At 49.6% G+C, this 14,207-nt stretch overlaps 1 protein-coding gene across 2 annotated transcripts in view; it reads right to left on the reverse strand.

Moving 5' to 3' along the window:
* Positions 1 to 14,207, reverse strand: part of LTN1 (listerin E3 ubiquitin protein ligase 1) — a 53,032-nt gene that overhangs the window by 8,089 nt on the left and 30,736 nt on the right. Inside the window, exons 19-26 of one of the 2 annotated variants that reach the window (XR_009451721.1) lie at positions 13,433 to 13,575; positions 10,050 to 10,185; positions 9,710 to 9,854; positions 8,675 to 8,888; positions 7,798 to 8,035; positions 7,406 to 7,480; positions 5,310 to 5,496; positions 700 to 797 (exon numbers count right to left, since the gene is read on the reverse strand). Coding sequence is in view for 1 of the 2 variants with exons in the window: in XM_059686268.1 (XP_059542251.1) it covers positions 700 to 868; positions 5,310 to 5,496; positions 7,406 to 7,480; positions 7,798 to 8,035; positions 8,675 to 8,888; positions 9,710 to 9,854; positions 10,050 to 10,185; positions 13,433 to 13,575 (1,307 nt within the window). In the remaining variant the exon portion in view is untranslated. Of the gene's footprint in view, positions 1 to 699; positions 869 to 5,309; positions 5,497 to 7,405; positions 7,481 to 7,797; positions 8,036 to 8,674; positions 8,889 to 9,709; positions 9,855 to 10,049; positions 10,186 to 13,432; positions 13,576 to 14,207 lie in introns of both variants that reach the window. The other variant, XM_059686268.1, reaches the window with a different exon arrangement.

Consider the following 14,207-nt stretch of genomic DNA (forward strand, 5'->3'; position numbering starts at 1 on the left):
CTCGTCTCTGTTCCCTGACGGCAGACTACTGACTCACAGGCCTGCAAACCATTATCACACAACAAATACTTGTTTACAGAGTAAAATGTAAGTCTCAACAACCTAGGATTCAAAAATGTATTTATTTATTTTTTAATATATTTTATTGATTTTTTATAGAGAGGAAGGGAGAGGGATAGAGAGTTAGAAACATCGATGAGAGAGAAACATCGATCAGCTGCCTCCTGCACAGTCCCTACTGGGATGTGCCCACAACCAAGGTACATGCCCTTGACCGGAATCGAACCTGGGACCCTTGAGTCCGTAGGCCGACGCTCTATCCACTGAGCCAAACCGGTTAGGGCAAAAATGTATTTAATTCTTAACTGCGTTATCCACAAGGTCACACTGAATGTCCTACTTAGAGAAACATGGAAGGCCTTGCACTCAGGCCCCGTCTGGGGCTGGGCTGCACCCTCAGGTCTGAACCTGTCTCCAGGAGAGCTCACATGCATGTGCGCACACGTACACATGTGCACATGCACACATACCCCCCCCCACACACATACACACACCACCACACACACACACACACCCCACACACACATACACGCACACACCACACAAACGTGTGCACACACACCACACACACACACACGCACACATACACGCACACACCACACAAACATGTGTGCACACACACCACACCCCCTCGCTGACCTCGGATACTCAGCTGGACCTCCTCCGTGAAAAAGGTCTTGGGCTCCCTGCTGGGCTCAGCAGCTGCCTCGGTGCAGGTCGGGTTTTCGGGCATGAGCCTGAACAGGTGATAGAGCAGTTTATTTAAACTCTTTGTTTTCCGGAGGTACATTGAATACAGAGCCCGAAGCTGGTGGAAAGCAAAAATGTGTTAGTAAACCCAGGTTAACCAAGAGGAGTAGGTAAGAACAGATCAAAGTAGAACAGATGGCACAAGAACAGTAAAAAAATGTCAGGGGACATATGTAATACTTTCGACAACACGACTTTGAAAAGCCATTGATCTGAGGACTCAGAATGACACAGCAGAGTCCGCAGAACAGAGGCCACATCCGTACTCCCCGACGGGCCCTGGGACGGCCCTGCCTCCTCTCCTCATAGACTGCAGACCTGTCGCTCTCTCCTCACGCGACACGTACTCTAAGGTCTCTCTCCAACAGTCTCCCTGGGAGGCTCCCCTGCACTTGGAGTCCCTGAGCCATGGAAACCCACTCGCCACTCCCCAGATGACTCACTCGCTCTCTCACGCCTTCCACACATTCCTTCCACACCACAGGCCCTCGTCTCTGGAAACCTTGCTTAGAACCAATTCCATTTCCTGGCGGACCCGCCCCCCCAAGACCCTGCAGCGCCCCTGCAGATGGCACCGCCAGAGTCCGCCTGTCGCTTTAGGATCGGGGAGCTTCAGGTAAAACCAGAGAGCCTGGCACCACAGGGGCACTGCGGGCACCGGTGAGGCCCATCTGGAGAACTCCTCGTCCCTCAGGTCGCAGTACTTGTCATGTGCTCACATGGCTGTACCTTGATTTCCTCCATGCACTGCACAGCTCCTCCCAGGACAGACGCTGAGGGCTCAAATGCGGGGATCAAGCCATAGGGTTTCGAACCGATTCTTAAAATACGCTGATCCAAGTACCTTTACCATGGAGCATTCTGGGGAGCACTACCTTGACCAAGTACCACACTCAGTGTCACCAACAGGAGGCCTGGTCATGCTGAGCCTCTTGGGGACACGGTGAGACACATTACCCTGGGCAGAAGCCCTCCTGCTGAAAACCAATCGGCATCTAACCACCAGGAAAGTCAGAGCTGAACCGTAACCATCTACAAAATAGCTGACCTGGTGAGCGACCAGAGAGAGAAGAAAGGTGGGGAATTACTGAGTAAAGAAATATGACAAACCAACGCAAACAAGATCCTCAATTAAATCCCAAGAGAAGGAGATTAAACTATAAAGGACATTTACTGAGAAATGTGAATACAAATTAGCTAGTACCATTGTATGAAATTCATTTGAGTGTAATAGTTACATTGCACTTAGGTATGAACATGTCCTTGTTCTTAGGAGATACATGTTTATTTATTTTAAAAAATATATTCTTATTGATTTCAGAGAGGAAGGAAGAGGGAGAGAGAGAAACATCAATGATAGGAGAGAATCATTGATCGGCTGCCTCCTGCACACCCCCTTCTGGGGATCGAGCCCACAACCCGGGCCTGTGCCCTTAACTGGGAATCGAACCTGGGACCCTCCAGCCCGCAGGCCGATCCTCTATCCACTGAGCCAAACCAGCCAGGGAAGGAGGTACATGTTTAAATACTTTTGGTAAAGCATCATGATGTTTGCAACTTACTTCCAAGTAGATCATCAGGAAGAGCAAGTGTGAAAGTGTCGCAACAGGAGTAGGAAAAGGATACATGACTTCAGGAATTATTCTCCTTCGAACTTTAAAATTTTTCAAAATATAGAGAGCAAATTTTTTTTAAACATTGTACAATGATACTTTTTACTACATGGAGGTGGAATAATACATTTGTGCTGTTTCTTAAAAATATATTTTTATTGATTTCAGAGAGGAAGGAAGAGGGAGAGAGAGATAGAAACATCCATGGTGAGAGAGAATCATGGTGGATCGGCTGCCTCCTGCAAGGCCCCCACTGGGGATCGAGCCCACAACCAGCATGTGCCCTTGACAGGCATCGAACCCGGGACCTTTCAGTTCACAAGCCGACGCTCCATCCACTGAGCCAAACAGGCCAGGGCAGAAAGGAAATTTTTAAAAAATTAATCATACATATCAATGGACTTTTAAAACCACACACATCTTACCTAACAATCCCACTCCTAGGTAAATAACACCAGAAATAAAAACGTGCACACAAACATGTCCACACGAACGCTCGCAGCCGCGCGAGTCCCAACAGCCACAGGTGGAACCACCTGAATTCACCAGCAGGTGAACGCACTACGCTCGCATGTGGTACGTAAACACGACGTGGTGGGTCCTCAGCAGAAGAGACTCAGCCACAGAAAGGCCTCCAGCCCTGACACCCGCTGCCACCGGGTGGCTCCTGAGACTCGAGCTCAGGGAAGGAAGCAGAGGCAAAAGGCCACCTAGAGGGTGTCCCCCAGATGAGCACACACTGTGAGTAACTGTTAATTCCGATGGGTCAAATCTGAAAAGAAAAGACACCAACTGAGCTACCAGCTGTTGAGTGTGTAAGACAGCCTTCGGGACGCCCTGTACATAAAATGCCCATAATCGGCAAATCCAGAGATAGAACACAGGTAAGTGGTCGCCAGGGGCCGAAGGGTTCGAGAGGAAATGGGAACTGAGGACAAATGAGCGAGGGCTTTTTTTGCAATCACACACACAATCTCACACACACAATCTCACACACACAATCTCACACACAATCACACACACACAATCACACACACAATCACACACTCACACTCACACACACAATCTCACACACAATCACACACACACAATCACACACACAATCACACAATCACACACACACAATCACACACACAATCACACAATCACACACACACAATCTCACACACACAATCTCACACACACACACACAATCTCACACACACACACACAATCTCACACACACAATCTCACACACACACACACAATCTCACACACACACACACACACACACACAGCTTTGGTTACAGTTCAATCTGATTCACTAGGAGGTTTTTGAGAAGGTAAAAATAACCCAGATTTAGGGCTGATTAAGGTTTTTGTGGGTGTTAAATTCTGTTATAGCATTCACCTCGTGTTACTTGGTGGGTTACAGTGGTTTATCTGTCCACAGCTCAGTTCAGTTCCAGGCTTAGCAAAGTCGCTGGGCAATTCTCTGTGCCTTCCCACACTCTGGTTTAATGAAAAAGATGGTGCATGGCCATTTTCCAAATTTCTGAATATATGATGACAAGACCAAAATGCCTACACATACAGGCTTCAATTTAGGGCAATTTTTTGAAATGAGCAACATTTTAAGAAACAAATGTAAAGCCCAACAATGAGCTCTTGAGGTTTGTCACCAGCAAATAACACGAGCTCAGGCCACGGGGAGGCTCAGGCCACGGTGAGGCTCAGGCTACGGGGGGATCAGGCCACGGTGAGGCTCAGGCCACGGTGAGGCTCAGGCTACGGGGGGATCAGGCCACGGTGAGGCTCAGGCCACGGTGAGGCTCAGGCTACGGGGGGATCAGGCCACGGTGAGGCTCAGGCCACGGTGAGGCTCAGGCCACGGGGAGATCAGGCCACGGGGAGGCTCAGGCCACGGGGAGGCTCAGGCCATGGGGGGCATCAGGCCACGGTGAGGCTCAGGCCATGGGGGGATCAGGCCACGGTGAGGCTCAGGCCATGGGGGGATCAGGCCACGGTGAGGCTCAGGCCACAGGGGGGATCAGGCCACGGTGAGGCTCAGGCCACGGGGAGGATCAGGTCACGGGGAGGCTCAGGCCACGGTGAGGATCAGGCCATGGGGAGGATCAGGTCACGGTGAGGCTCAGGCCATGGGGAGGCTCATGTCATGGGGAGGATCAGGTCACGGGGAGGATCAGGTCACGGGGAGGCTCAGGCCACGGTGAGGATCAGGCCACGGGAAGGCTCAGGCCACGGGGAGGCTCAGGCCACGGGCAAGCTCAGGCCACAGTGAGGCTCATGTCATGGGGAGGATCAGGTCACGGGGAGGATCAGGTCACGGGGAGGCTCAGGCCACGGGGAGGCTCAGGCTATGGGGAGGATCGGGCCACGGGGAGGGAGGCCTGAAGAGAAACCAAGTGATTTCGACACGGAGGTGGATGCTGCCCTGTGACCTGATTCCCGAGAGATACAACGGCAAAGATGCACCTCGTGACATACTTGTCCCAGGAGATGGGTCACGCGCACAGCAGACCCCTAACGTAAGCGTCTGAAAGTGCACGTCGGAAAGGAGAGCCTGCACTTCCACTGAAGAGGGAAACTACGTCTTCTGGGAGGACCTGTCCCAGAAGCCACGTCCTCTATTAGACTGATTCCAAGCCTCTAGGAATTCTCAGTCGGTGTCTGCCTAGAAGCTTTTAAAAACAGGTAAGTAAACTAGAGTCTATTTTCCAAGTAAACATGACGCTGCAGAGTAACGTCGGCAAAATTACTGCCATCAGACACCCCCACGCAGAGGGCGCGGCTGGGAGAGCGTGGGTGTGCGCAGGTCTTCCTCTGAGCACGGGCCTTAAGGGATTTGCTGAGGACAGGCTTGTCCGACTGCCCCACGGTACTGACCTGAGAGGAAGAGGCTTTGAAGAAAGTGAGGATGAGCTTCCAGGTGAGGAGGTAGCCCAGCACAGAGCAGAAGTCCTCGCTCAGCGGCTGGATGGCCACGACCTGCCCGACGGGAACACAGCCGAGGATGCTTTCCAGCAGGTCCTCTTGCGCGTGGAGAAGGGACATCAGTGCTGCCGGCGGGGACCTGGGAGGAGGAGACACCCACTGTCTTCACAGCTTCCCTCAGCGACTGTCAGCACGCACACCCTCAAACGTTTTAGAAAAATCTCTCTTCATTTCCCCAAAACCATTTAAAAATCTCCTTTTATAGATTCACCTTGAACTCCGAATTTTACATAATGGCAATTATAGAAAATGAAAGACATAAAATGTATATCATTTATACGTGAAAATATATGTATTGTGCATTATATATTTTATATTCATAAAGATGTAAATATATATTACATGTAAAATATTTTTAAATATGAAACTTTTAAATTATATGTAAAATGTTACATGCTATAAAAATATGGACTCTAGAAGTTACCACTTAAAAAAAAAGACCCTTTTAGAAAACATCTATTTCAACCATCTGTTTTAAAGATAGAAAAAAATCACACCCTTCGCCAAGCTAAAATGACTCAAGTCCCTCAGCGACTGGAAGAACGAGGCTGCCAGGCGCTGCCAGGCCCTCACCCCTACAGTGGGCACGAGACACAGGCTGCGGGGCATCTGCCCAGGAAGGTTAACAGTCAGGGCAGCGCAGGCCCCTGTGCTCCCCCGGGGAGGTCCTCTGCAGGGGAAGCTGGTGAGACCCTGGGACCCTGTGTCCTCCATGGCTCCCCTCCCACACCCACGGGTCTTCCAGCTCCTGCCATGTTTTCCTCCACCACCCCCACCTCCCACACTGGCCTTTCGCTACTCCCGAGCCCAGTCCAGCTCAGCTCTCCACTCCCCACACGCCTCCACCGCATGTTATGATTTCTGGAATGGTCTCTAATTCTGCGTACACTTTAGGATTCATACTATTGCCAGAATCAGCTGGTGATATCCCAGTTCCTACCAAAAAATGCCCAAACCCTACAAAGTGTCATTTGTAAGCTCCCTTCCAGCTTCGTCTTCCACTGCCCCTCCTCCCCGCGACTCCACACACTCGTTCATGTATTCTTTCCTTCAACAAAGGAGCTTCACTCGAGTCTGCTTTAGGCCAGGAACCATTCTGGATGCGACGAACATGACTGAGAACAAGAGACAAAAGTCCCTGCCTTCCCTGAGTGGAAGAAGCTACGCAGTAAGAACGTGTGTCGAGGGGCGACGACTCGCCATCCCCAGCACGGCCTGACGGCTCGTGCCGCCCGCTCGGTGCGTGGTCTCCGGCCGGCGGCTCGCTGCCTGACCTGAAGGGCCAGACAAACGTCTCTTCCGCACGAGGAAGTGTCCCTTCCTGGTGCCAGCAGGGTGGCCCCCCACAGGCTCCCTGTCCTTTTCTCAGCACCCGTCACACACTGGCCACTTGTACAGGTCACACTGTAACAGTCAGCGAGGGCAAGCTGCTTATGAAAAGGAACAGTTAACCCTGGCTAGTTTGGTTCAGCGGACAGAGTGTTGGCCTGCGAACTGAAAGGTCCCGGGTTCGATTCCAGTGAAGGGCACAGGCCCAGGTTGTGGGCTCGATCCCCAGAAGGGGGCGTGCGGGAGGCAGCCGCTCCATAATTCCCTCTCATCATTGATGTTTCTATCTCTTTCTCCCTCTCCCCTCCTCTCTGAGATCAATAAAAATATAATAAAAAACAAAAGAACATTTACTCAACACTGTATCCTCCCCTCAGCATTTAATCAATACTTTGCACTAAATGGGTGCTCAAGGGACATTTGGCCACAAAAGCTACGATGTGGCCATAAGAAATTTTACTAAATAGCAGCAAACTAAAATATGGTTAAGGAGCAATTAAGATGAGAGAGAAGCCATCTTTCTGGGTGAACTCTAGATTTCATTTACATCTCACAGCTGGCTGTGAAGACCTGCTGAACCAACACACGCTCCACACTGAGAGTCTCGCTCAGTGAGACCGGTTATGACGCTGTAACAAACACATCATTAAAAACCTTACAAGGCTGGTTCCTCCTCTTCATCTCCGTATGACTTTAGATTATCCTGATCATATTGTGGTAATTCTGGCATCAACCTGGAAATCAGAACATTAGTTTAAATTGTTTGTTGTCAAAAATCATGTTTAAGAGCAGAAAGACCAATACTTATTTTGTAATGACTATATTTTTTAAATATTTCCTGAAATAACTACCTATGGCCAGGATGATCTAAATGTAAACTCTGCATGGAGAACACAGCGAGATCAAAACCCTGGCATCCCTTGTCATAACAAACGCACAGTCAAGTTTACTTTGTTTTTCTGTTGTTCTTGTAACCGTAAGTGACTTTAAAAGCGTTAAAACGGAATATATTCTATTATTTTAGAGCGCCATGACATCTAGTCAGACTTACTTGTACAGCATCTGGTAGACAGCAATCTGCACGGGCCGCGCTCCGAAGAGGAGTAACGGGGCCAGTGTGTTCAGCAGAGTCTGGAGATGCTCCGGCAGGTTTGTTTTCTGGCCGGCGATCAGTCTGGCAGGGAGCTTGTGACTCAAAAGCTGATCCTTTGGGATGTACGTTAACGCCTCGCACATGGGTTTCAGCATGGCGTTCTGAAAGGCTGTTTCAGACGTATCTCTGCTTTCTCCTGATGACAAAACAAAACACAACACACATGCACTTCCCAAAACAAAACGGGAAGCACAGCTCGGCTGCTTCACAGATGACAGTGTTACTACAGAAAATGCTCCTGGAAAACCAGAGCCCGGCCGGTGTCGCTCAGTGGGTTGAGCTGTGTCCCAGGCACCAAGAGGTCACTGGTTAGATTCCCAGTCAGGGCACGTGCCCGGTTGTGGGTTCGATCCCCAAGAGGCAGGAGACAGCTAATCAGTATTTCTCTCTCATCAATGTTTCTATCACTCTCTTTAAAATCAATTAAGAAAACTATATTAAAACTTCACATTAAACCAACTATAACTCTAGAAACACGAACTGAATATGTACAACATTTAGTGATCTCAACTGTCCGGCGACTTCTATTCTCGCTAAGACAGGTCTGAGCTATAAATCTGTGTGTATCTGACTCCTATCCTTTCACTCTGCAGTGGCCTCCGAAGCCATTTCAATTCTCATCGTGACTGAGCACCTGGCGCTCGGAGAGGCCCCGATTCTCTGGCTCTTGTCTCCTCGTCTGCTGGACGCTTTGACTGAAACACCCAGAGAAGCTGTTGTGGATTTTCTGACAAGTCGTTCTTAATGAACCTCATGATTACGCCTTTTTACTTGCCTGTAACTGTCACCAAGAGAGGTAAAAGCAAGTTGTGGATGCCTTGGGAAAAAAATTCTTTCCATTCACTGACTAGGTTTGCAGGAAGATGGCCAGCAGGGTCCCGCGTTGTGGAATCGAAGAAAGCGCTGAGCTCACAGGCCAGAGCACAGCTGACACAGGCCAGCAGCTGCACCAGCGGCACAGAGCGCAGCGCGTAGTTCTCACGCGTCGTCTGCGAAACAGAAATGAAGTCGGTAAGCAGACCTCTACCGGAACACCCGAAAATAAGGCCATACAGCGAAGGCCCTTTCAGTTCTCAGGGAGCATTTCTAGAGTTCACATCAAATAATTTTTCAAAATTAAATACTAGAAATTAGAATCAACCCATTTATTCTAAAATTTCTTTTTTATTTCTAAAACTACAAAACAAAGTAGCATCAATGACCATTTAGCAAGTGGAACACATTAAAGACACATTTATAATATTCTCAGGAGCCCTGCTAATTGGGCATTTTTAAATTATGTTAAAATAAGGACACCGAGGCTCAACTAGGTCACGCTTACACCCCCAGGCCAACAGCGGGCAAGGCAGACACCCCGACCAGGTCCACCCTGACCCCCTGCACGCTGGCGCCCACGATGACGGCGCACCAGGCCGCTCTGGGTCGCAGAAAGACGCCGATCCCCTGGGTCAACTGACCTCGGAGGCATCAGTTACTCTGGCAATACTGACAGTGTGTTTGAAGAATAATTTAATTAGAACCAAAAGCCCAAAAATCTTGTCGTGGAAAGATAACACCAGAAAGGGCTGTGCAGCAGATACTACATTAAAATGAGTGAATGGGGAAGACCAGCTCACTAGCGGTTGGGAGAGGGTCACGGAAGGATAAGGAACCTGTCCTCGTACTGTCCCGTGAAATGGGAGGCGGCGAGGAGTTCGTCCCCAGAGGCGCTGGTCACCATCATTACGTAAACGACACGACTGGGCGGCCGAGCGGCTCTGTAGATCGGCACGAAGACTCGGACGAGGGCACGAGACACCCGTGCGCTTACCTCCAGCCAGGCCAGCATGGAGCACAGGATGAAGTCCCACTCCTTCTCGGCCAGAGGGGAGGAGCAGCACCTCAGGAACAGGGAGAGGAACCGCACGATCTCCACGTTCACTCCCAGGACCTCTGGGCTCACTCCTGACAGGTCACTGTGACGAGGACAAAAGCAGAGCAGAACACAAAGCATTAAAGAGCCTTACAGACGACATTCCCTTCACCTCACACACGACGGAAGAGCGACTGAAACGTCCACCACCTGTCACTCTGCACAGCTGTGACTATAAAACACACATCCTGGGTCCAGACTGTACATACGGAGGAAAACAGTATAAAGAATCACCCACCAACTGAAAAGAAAAATGTCCTCGTGGTCTTTCTTCCAGCACATCAGAATGTTCAGTATGCCATGGAATAGCTCTCCGTCATCTATGCTTCTGGTTTGCAGACAAGAATTTAAAATGGCAAGATGTCCAAAACCTCCTAAAGGGAAATTCAAAATGAATATTAACAAAATGTAAGTGCTGTTGCTACTATCATAAAGACTACTTTGAGCTGGATCAAAACTTTCTTGGACAGGGAAGGTGTTAGAGGCACCAACCCCTATGCAGTTGAAAATCTGCATGTAACTTTCGACTCCCCCCCCAACTTGCTCCACGCCCCCACCCCATGGACCCTAAATCCTTGGGTGCTCAGGCCCCTGTATAAACCCATCGGGAACGCGCACTGCTGCCTCTGCACCCAGGTTCCCACTACAGGTCGCAAACGCCCAGGCCACGCAGGGAGCTGCACGCTTATTGAAAAAAGCGTGTACGAGGGGACCAGCCGCTCCAACCATGCATTTCAAGGGTCGACTGTGAATGCATCTCCTCTTCCTTTAAAGGCAGAGCTTTTTTTTTTTTTTAATCTTCCTGGCAAAATAGAAGAGACTTAAGGTACAAGGTGAACAAAAGGAGGTTTACATTGTTCGTATGGAAAATAACAATGAATGAAATAACACAAGAATAAACTCTGTTTAGCGTACTCACAACTGAAAACCTACTTCTGCACAGCCCTGTATAACCACCCTGTATAAACAGAAATCACTGATTTTCTAAGAACTAGAAGTCTTTGTCAGCTAATTCTGTCTCATCCGTTTGGCTGAAAGAACAAAACTGGCTGTCAAATATCAACACATCTGTCCTCCTCCGCTGTCCCCCGTCCGGCCTCTGCAGGCCGAGCCCCTTCTGTCCAGGACACGCCGCAGTCCCTGCCCTGCTCCTCTCTGCCGTCCGTGCAGCACGTCCTCGGTACCCCTGTGCTGGGGAAATCACCTGCTCCCACTGGGAACTCCTCTCTACAGGTCGGGTCAACTGCTTCCCCCTCCAGATCTGCAAATCCCAACCCCACAGCGAACCCCACGTGCACACAGCAGGAAGCCCATTGCCACAGGTTCTCTCTGGCAGCAGCTGCTCCAGGTGCCATTAGGGCAATGCCTCTAGTGCAGTGGTTCTCAACCTCGGCTGCACATTAGAACCACCCGGGAATCTTTTTAAAATCCTGATTTCTGGGCCTCATCCTCCGGGAATTCTGTTTCTTTGTGATGGGGTGAGGCCACAACATTAGTAACGAGGAAACAGAATTTCCGGAGGACGAGGCCCAGAAATCAGGATTTTAGGAAGATTCCCGGGTGGCTCTAACGTGCAGCCGAGGCTGAGAACCGCTGCTCCAGTGTTTATTGATAGGCACCTCTTCCATTATTTCACACGTTCACTGCCCTTCAGGAAACCTACAATGTAGCTGCCACGCGTTACATGGCCCGGCCTGGAGAGGCCTGAGGCCCGTCAGTCAGGCACACGGGAGTTCCCCTCCACACTCACCCCACACGGCGCCTACAAGGCTGACACCCTCTGACGTGTGTTGAGGTCCCGCCCTCTCGCCTTTCCTCACCTGCTCAGTGGGAATTTCCAGCAATGATTTTGTCTCAACTTTCTGCCCCTTCTCCTCCCACGTGTGACCTTGTATTCCTCTCCAGCTCCCACCTTCTTCCTACCACCCTTTCGCCAAACACCTAGAACAGGCTGTCCGCCCACCTTCTCAGCACAAGTACCTCCAACGCCGATGCCAGCGGACACTCAGGCCCCAGTTCTATGCGGCCTTCTGTGGCTTTAACACAGGTGCTGGGCGCTTCCTACAAGTCCTCCGTGGCTTCTCTTTATCTTCAGTCCTGAGTCTCACGTCTCCCTTCACGCACACCCCCTTGACTCTGTGTCTGACAGGCCCCCCTCCTTGATGGATCTGAGGCCACCTGCACGGCGTGGACCCCACAGCAGCAGCCCTGCCCAGTCGACAGCCTGCTGCTCCCTGAAATCTCCATGAATCCTCATTCCACAGGCACCTCCATCTCACATGCTCAGAACGTGGCACTGGCTCCCTGTACACTCCGCCCCACCCTAACCCTCGGGTGTCCTATGGGGCTTCCCACAAGGGCTATTGGTGCTTCTGCCTCCCCCGTAGGCAGCCCTTCAATTCTGTGTCCTACATCTCTTTCATGTCCACATCCTCTTCCACCTCGGCCTTGACTGAAGCTCTGCTTCTCGTTAAGACGATCCTAGCAGTTCCCATCGTTTCTTCCCCCACCTCCCCTCTCACGCCCGCCCTTCCCACAGCTGTCAATTTGCTTTCTAAGGGAATGTGCTCTCTCCTCCCAGATGTGGGCCAACAGCTCCTGCAGCTTCAAGTCCAAGCTCCACCCACACACCAGGCTCAGTATCTGCTCCTTCCCCTGCATGGAACCCACCATCCTGCGCACCCCAACCTTCCACCTGACACGCCAGCTAAACTCAACTACCCGCTCTCGTCCTGTTCCTGTGAACCTGGAGAGCCCTTCCCACACTGGGGCCATATAGCGACGACCCTTCCACACTCAGGTGGTGATTCCTCTGTGAGGTCACCACTGGCACTCAGAGTGGAAAACCCTTTTCTGCCACTTCCACACAAGGATTATGCCGGTTTTCACATGGTGTAATTTTATGTCTATCTTCTCAACACATGGCCAGTGTTCAACAGGGTTTATTAAGTTAATAAACAAATGGCAAAGTGTCCAAAGTAGTTTAAAACCTTTCTCTATTTCCCAATAACCATTAAAAAGTCTCCTTTTATAGATTCATCAGGACTTTTAAGAGCTGCCCAGACAGTGTTGCTCAATGGTTGGGCCTTCACCTATAAACCAGGAGATTGTGGTTCAATTCCTAGTCAGGTCACAAGCCCGGGTTGCGGGCTCAATCCCTGGTGCTGAAGGCAGTCAATCAATGACTCTCTCATCACTGATGTTTCTCTCTCTCTCTCTCTCCCTCTCCTTCCCTCTCTGAAATCAATAAACACATATTTTGAAAAAAAGAACTTAAAAAAAATAAAAGACAACAAAAGCTATTCCCTCTTTTGCCTTCATGGGCTCACTCCCTGGCTGACTTGGAGACAAGGCACAGCTTGAAGAGCTACAGGCAACCAGAGGGTCTGTGGTTGCAGGTCTTCCCTGGAGACTGTAGCTTTCTGTCCTACACACTGTAACAGACTCTCTCCAAAGACACTGACCCGACTGCCCATCAACTTGTTATGTAGCAAAAGTATCAACTAGGAATAAATCAGCTAGGATTTGTCTCTGCTAGATTTGGGTTCAGATATGAAGAGACACTTACTTCAACTCAAGCAATAACTAAAACAACAGAATATGTACCATCAGGAAACTAACCATTCGTACTGCAAAGGTCTTCCTCGGCCCAGGCCGGAAGGGCAGGCACACACTGGGCAATGAATTCTTTCTTGTCGTCTTCGGGCAGAAACGGACAGAGGCTTTGGATGGTGTGCATCTTGCCTTCTGTTAGGGGGAAAAACCTGTTTACAGAAAAGGTGGGAATTATATTTGCCCTAATATGAGCTATTTCAGAAATGCCTGACTCAGACTACTCAAATGCGCTAGTAATTCTACTGTATAAAATAACTACATTAAAAGAAGGAAACTCCGGAGAGAGACATGAGAATGCACACAACTGCAACATGCTGCTTCTCTCTCCTTTAACGTGTTTCTAATTTTTAGAACGAGCATGCTCCCCTCCCCCCATGTGTGGCTGCTCTGAACTGCACACACGGTGCATGGGTAAGCTTACCGCATACGTGCGCAGAGCTGGGCTCATTTATACAATGAGGTCACACTAAACATACTATTTTCTTATTTGCCACTTTCATACTTGAATACAAAGTATGTAAGTTGTTATCTGTCACTTATATACTCTGTAGATTTTTCTATCAGAACAGAGAGGTACAAACTGTTCTTTTTTAAAACAACACAACTTTAAAAATTAGAAACAAAAATATTCCACGCTATGGATGTATCACCATCTAACTACTTCTCTGTTAGTGGACACTTAGGTTTTACTCCCCACACTTTTGCTCTCATTTAAATAACGCTGTAGCAGATGTTCTGAGCACACGTGCACACACCTGTTCTGGCGAGATTCCTGGAAATG

Source organism: Myotis daubentonii, chromosome 3, assembly GCF_963259705.1.
Source record: "Myotis daubentonii chromosome 3, mMyoDau2.1, whole genome shotgun sequence".
Classification (NCBI taxonomy): Eukaryota; Metazoa; Chordata; class Mammalia; order Chiroptera; family Vespertilionidae; genus Myotis; species Myotis daubentonii.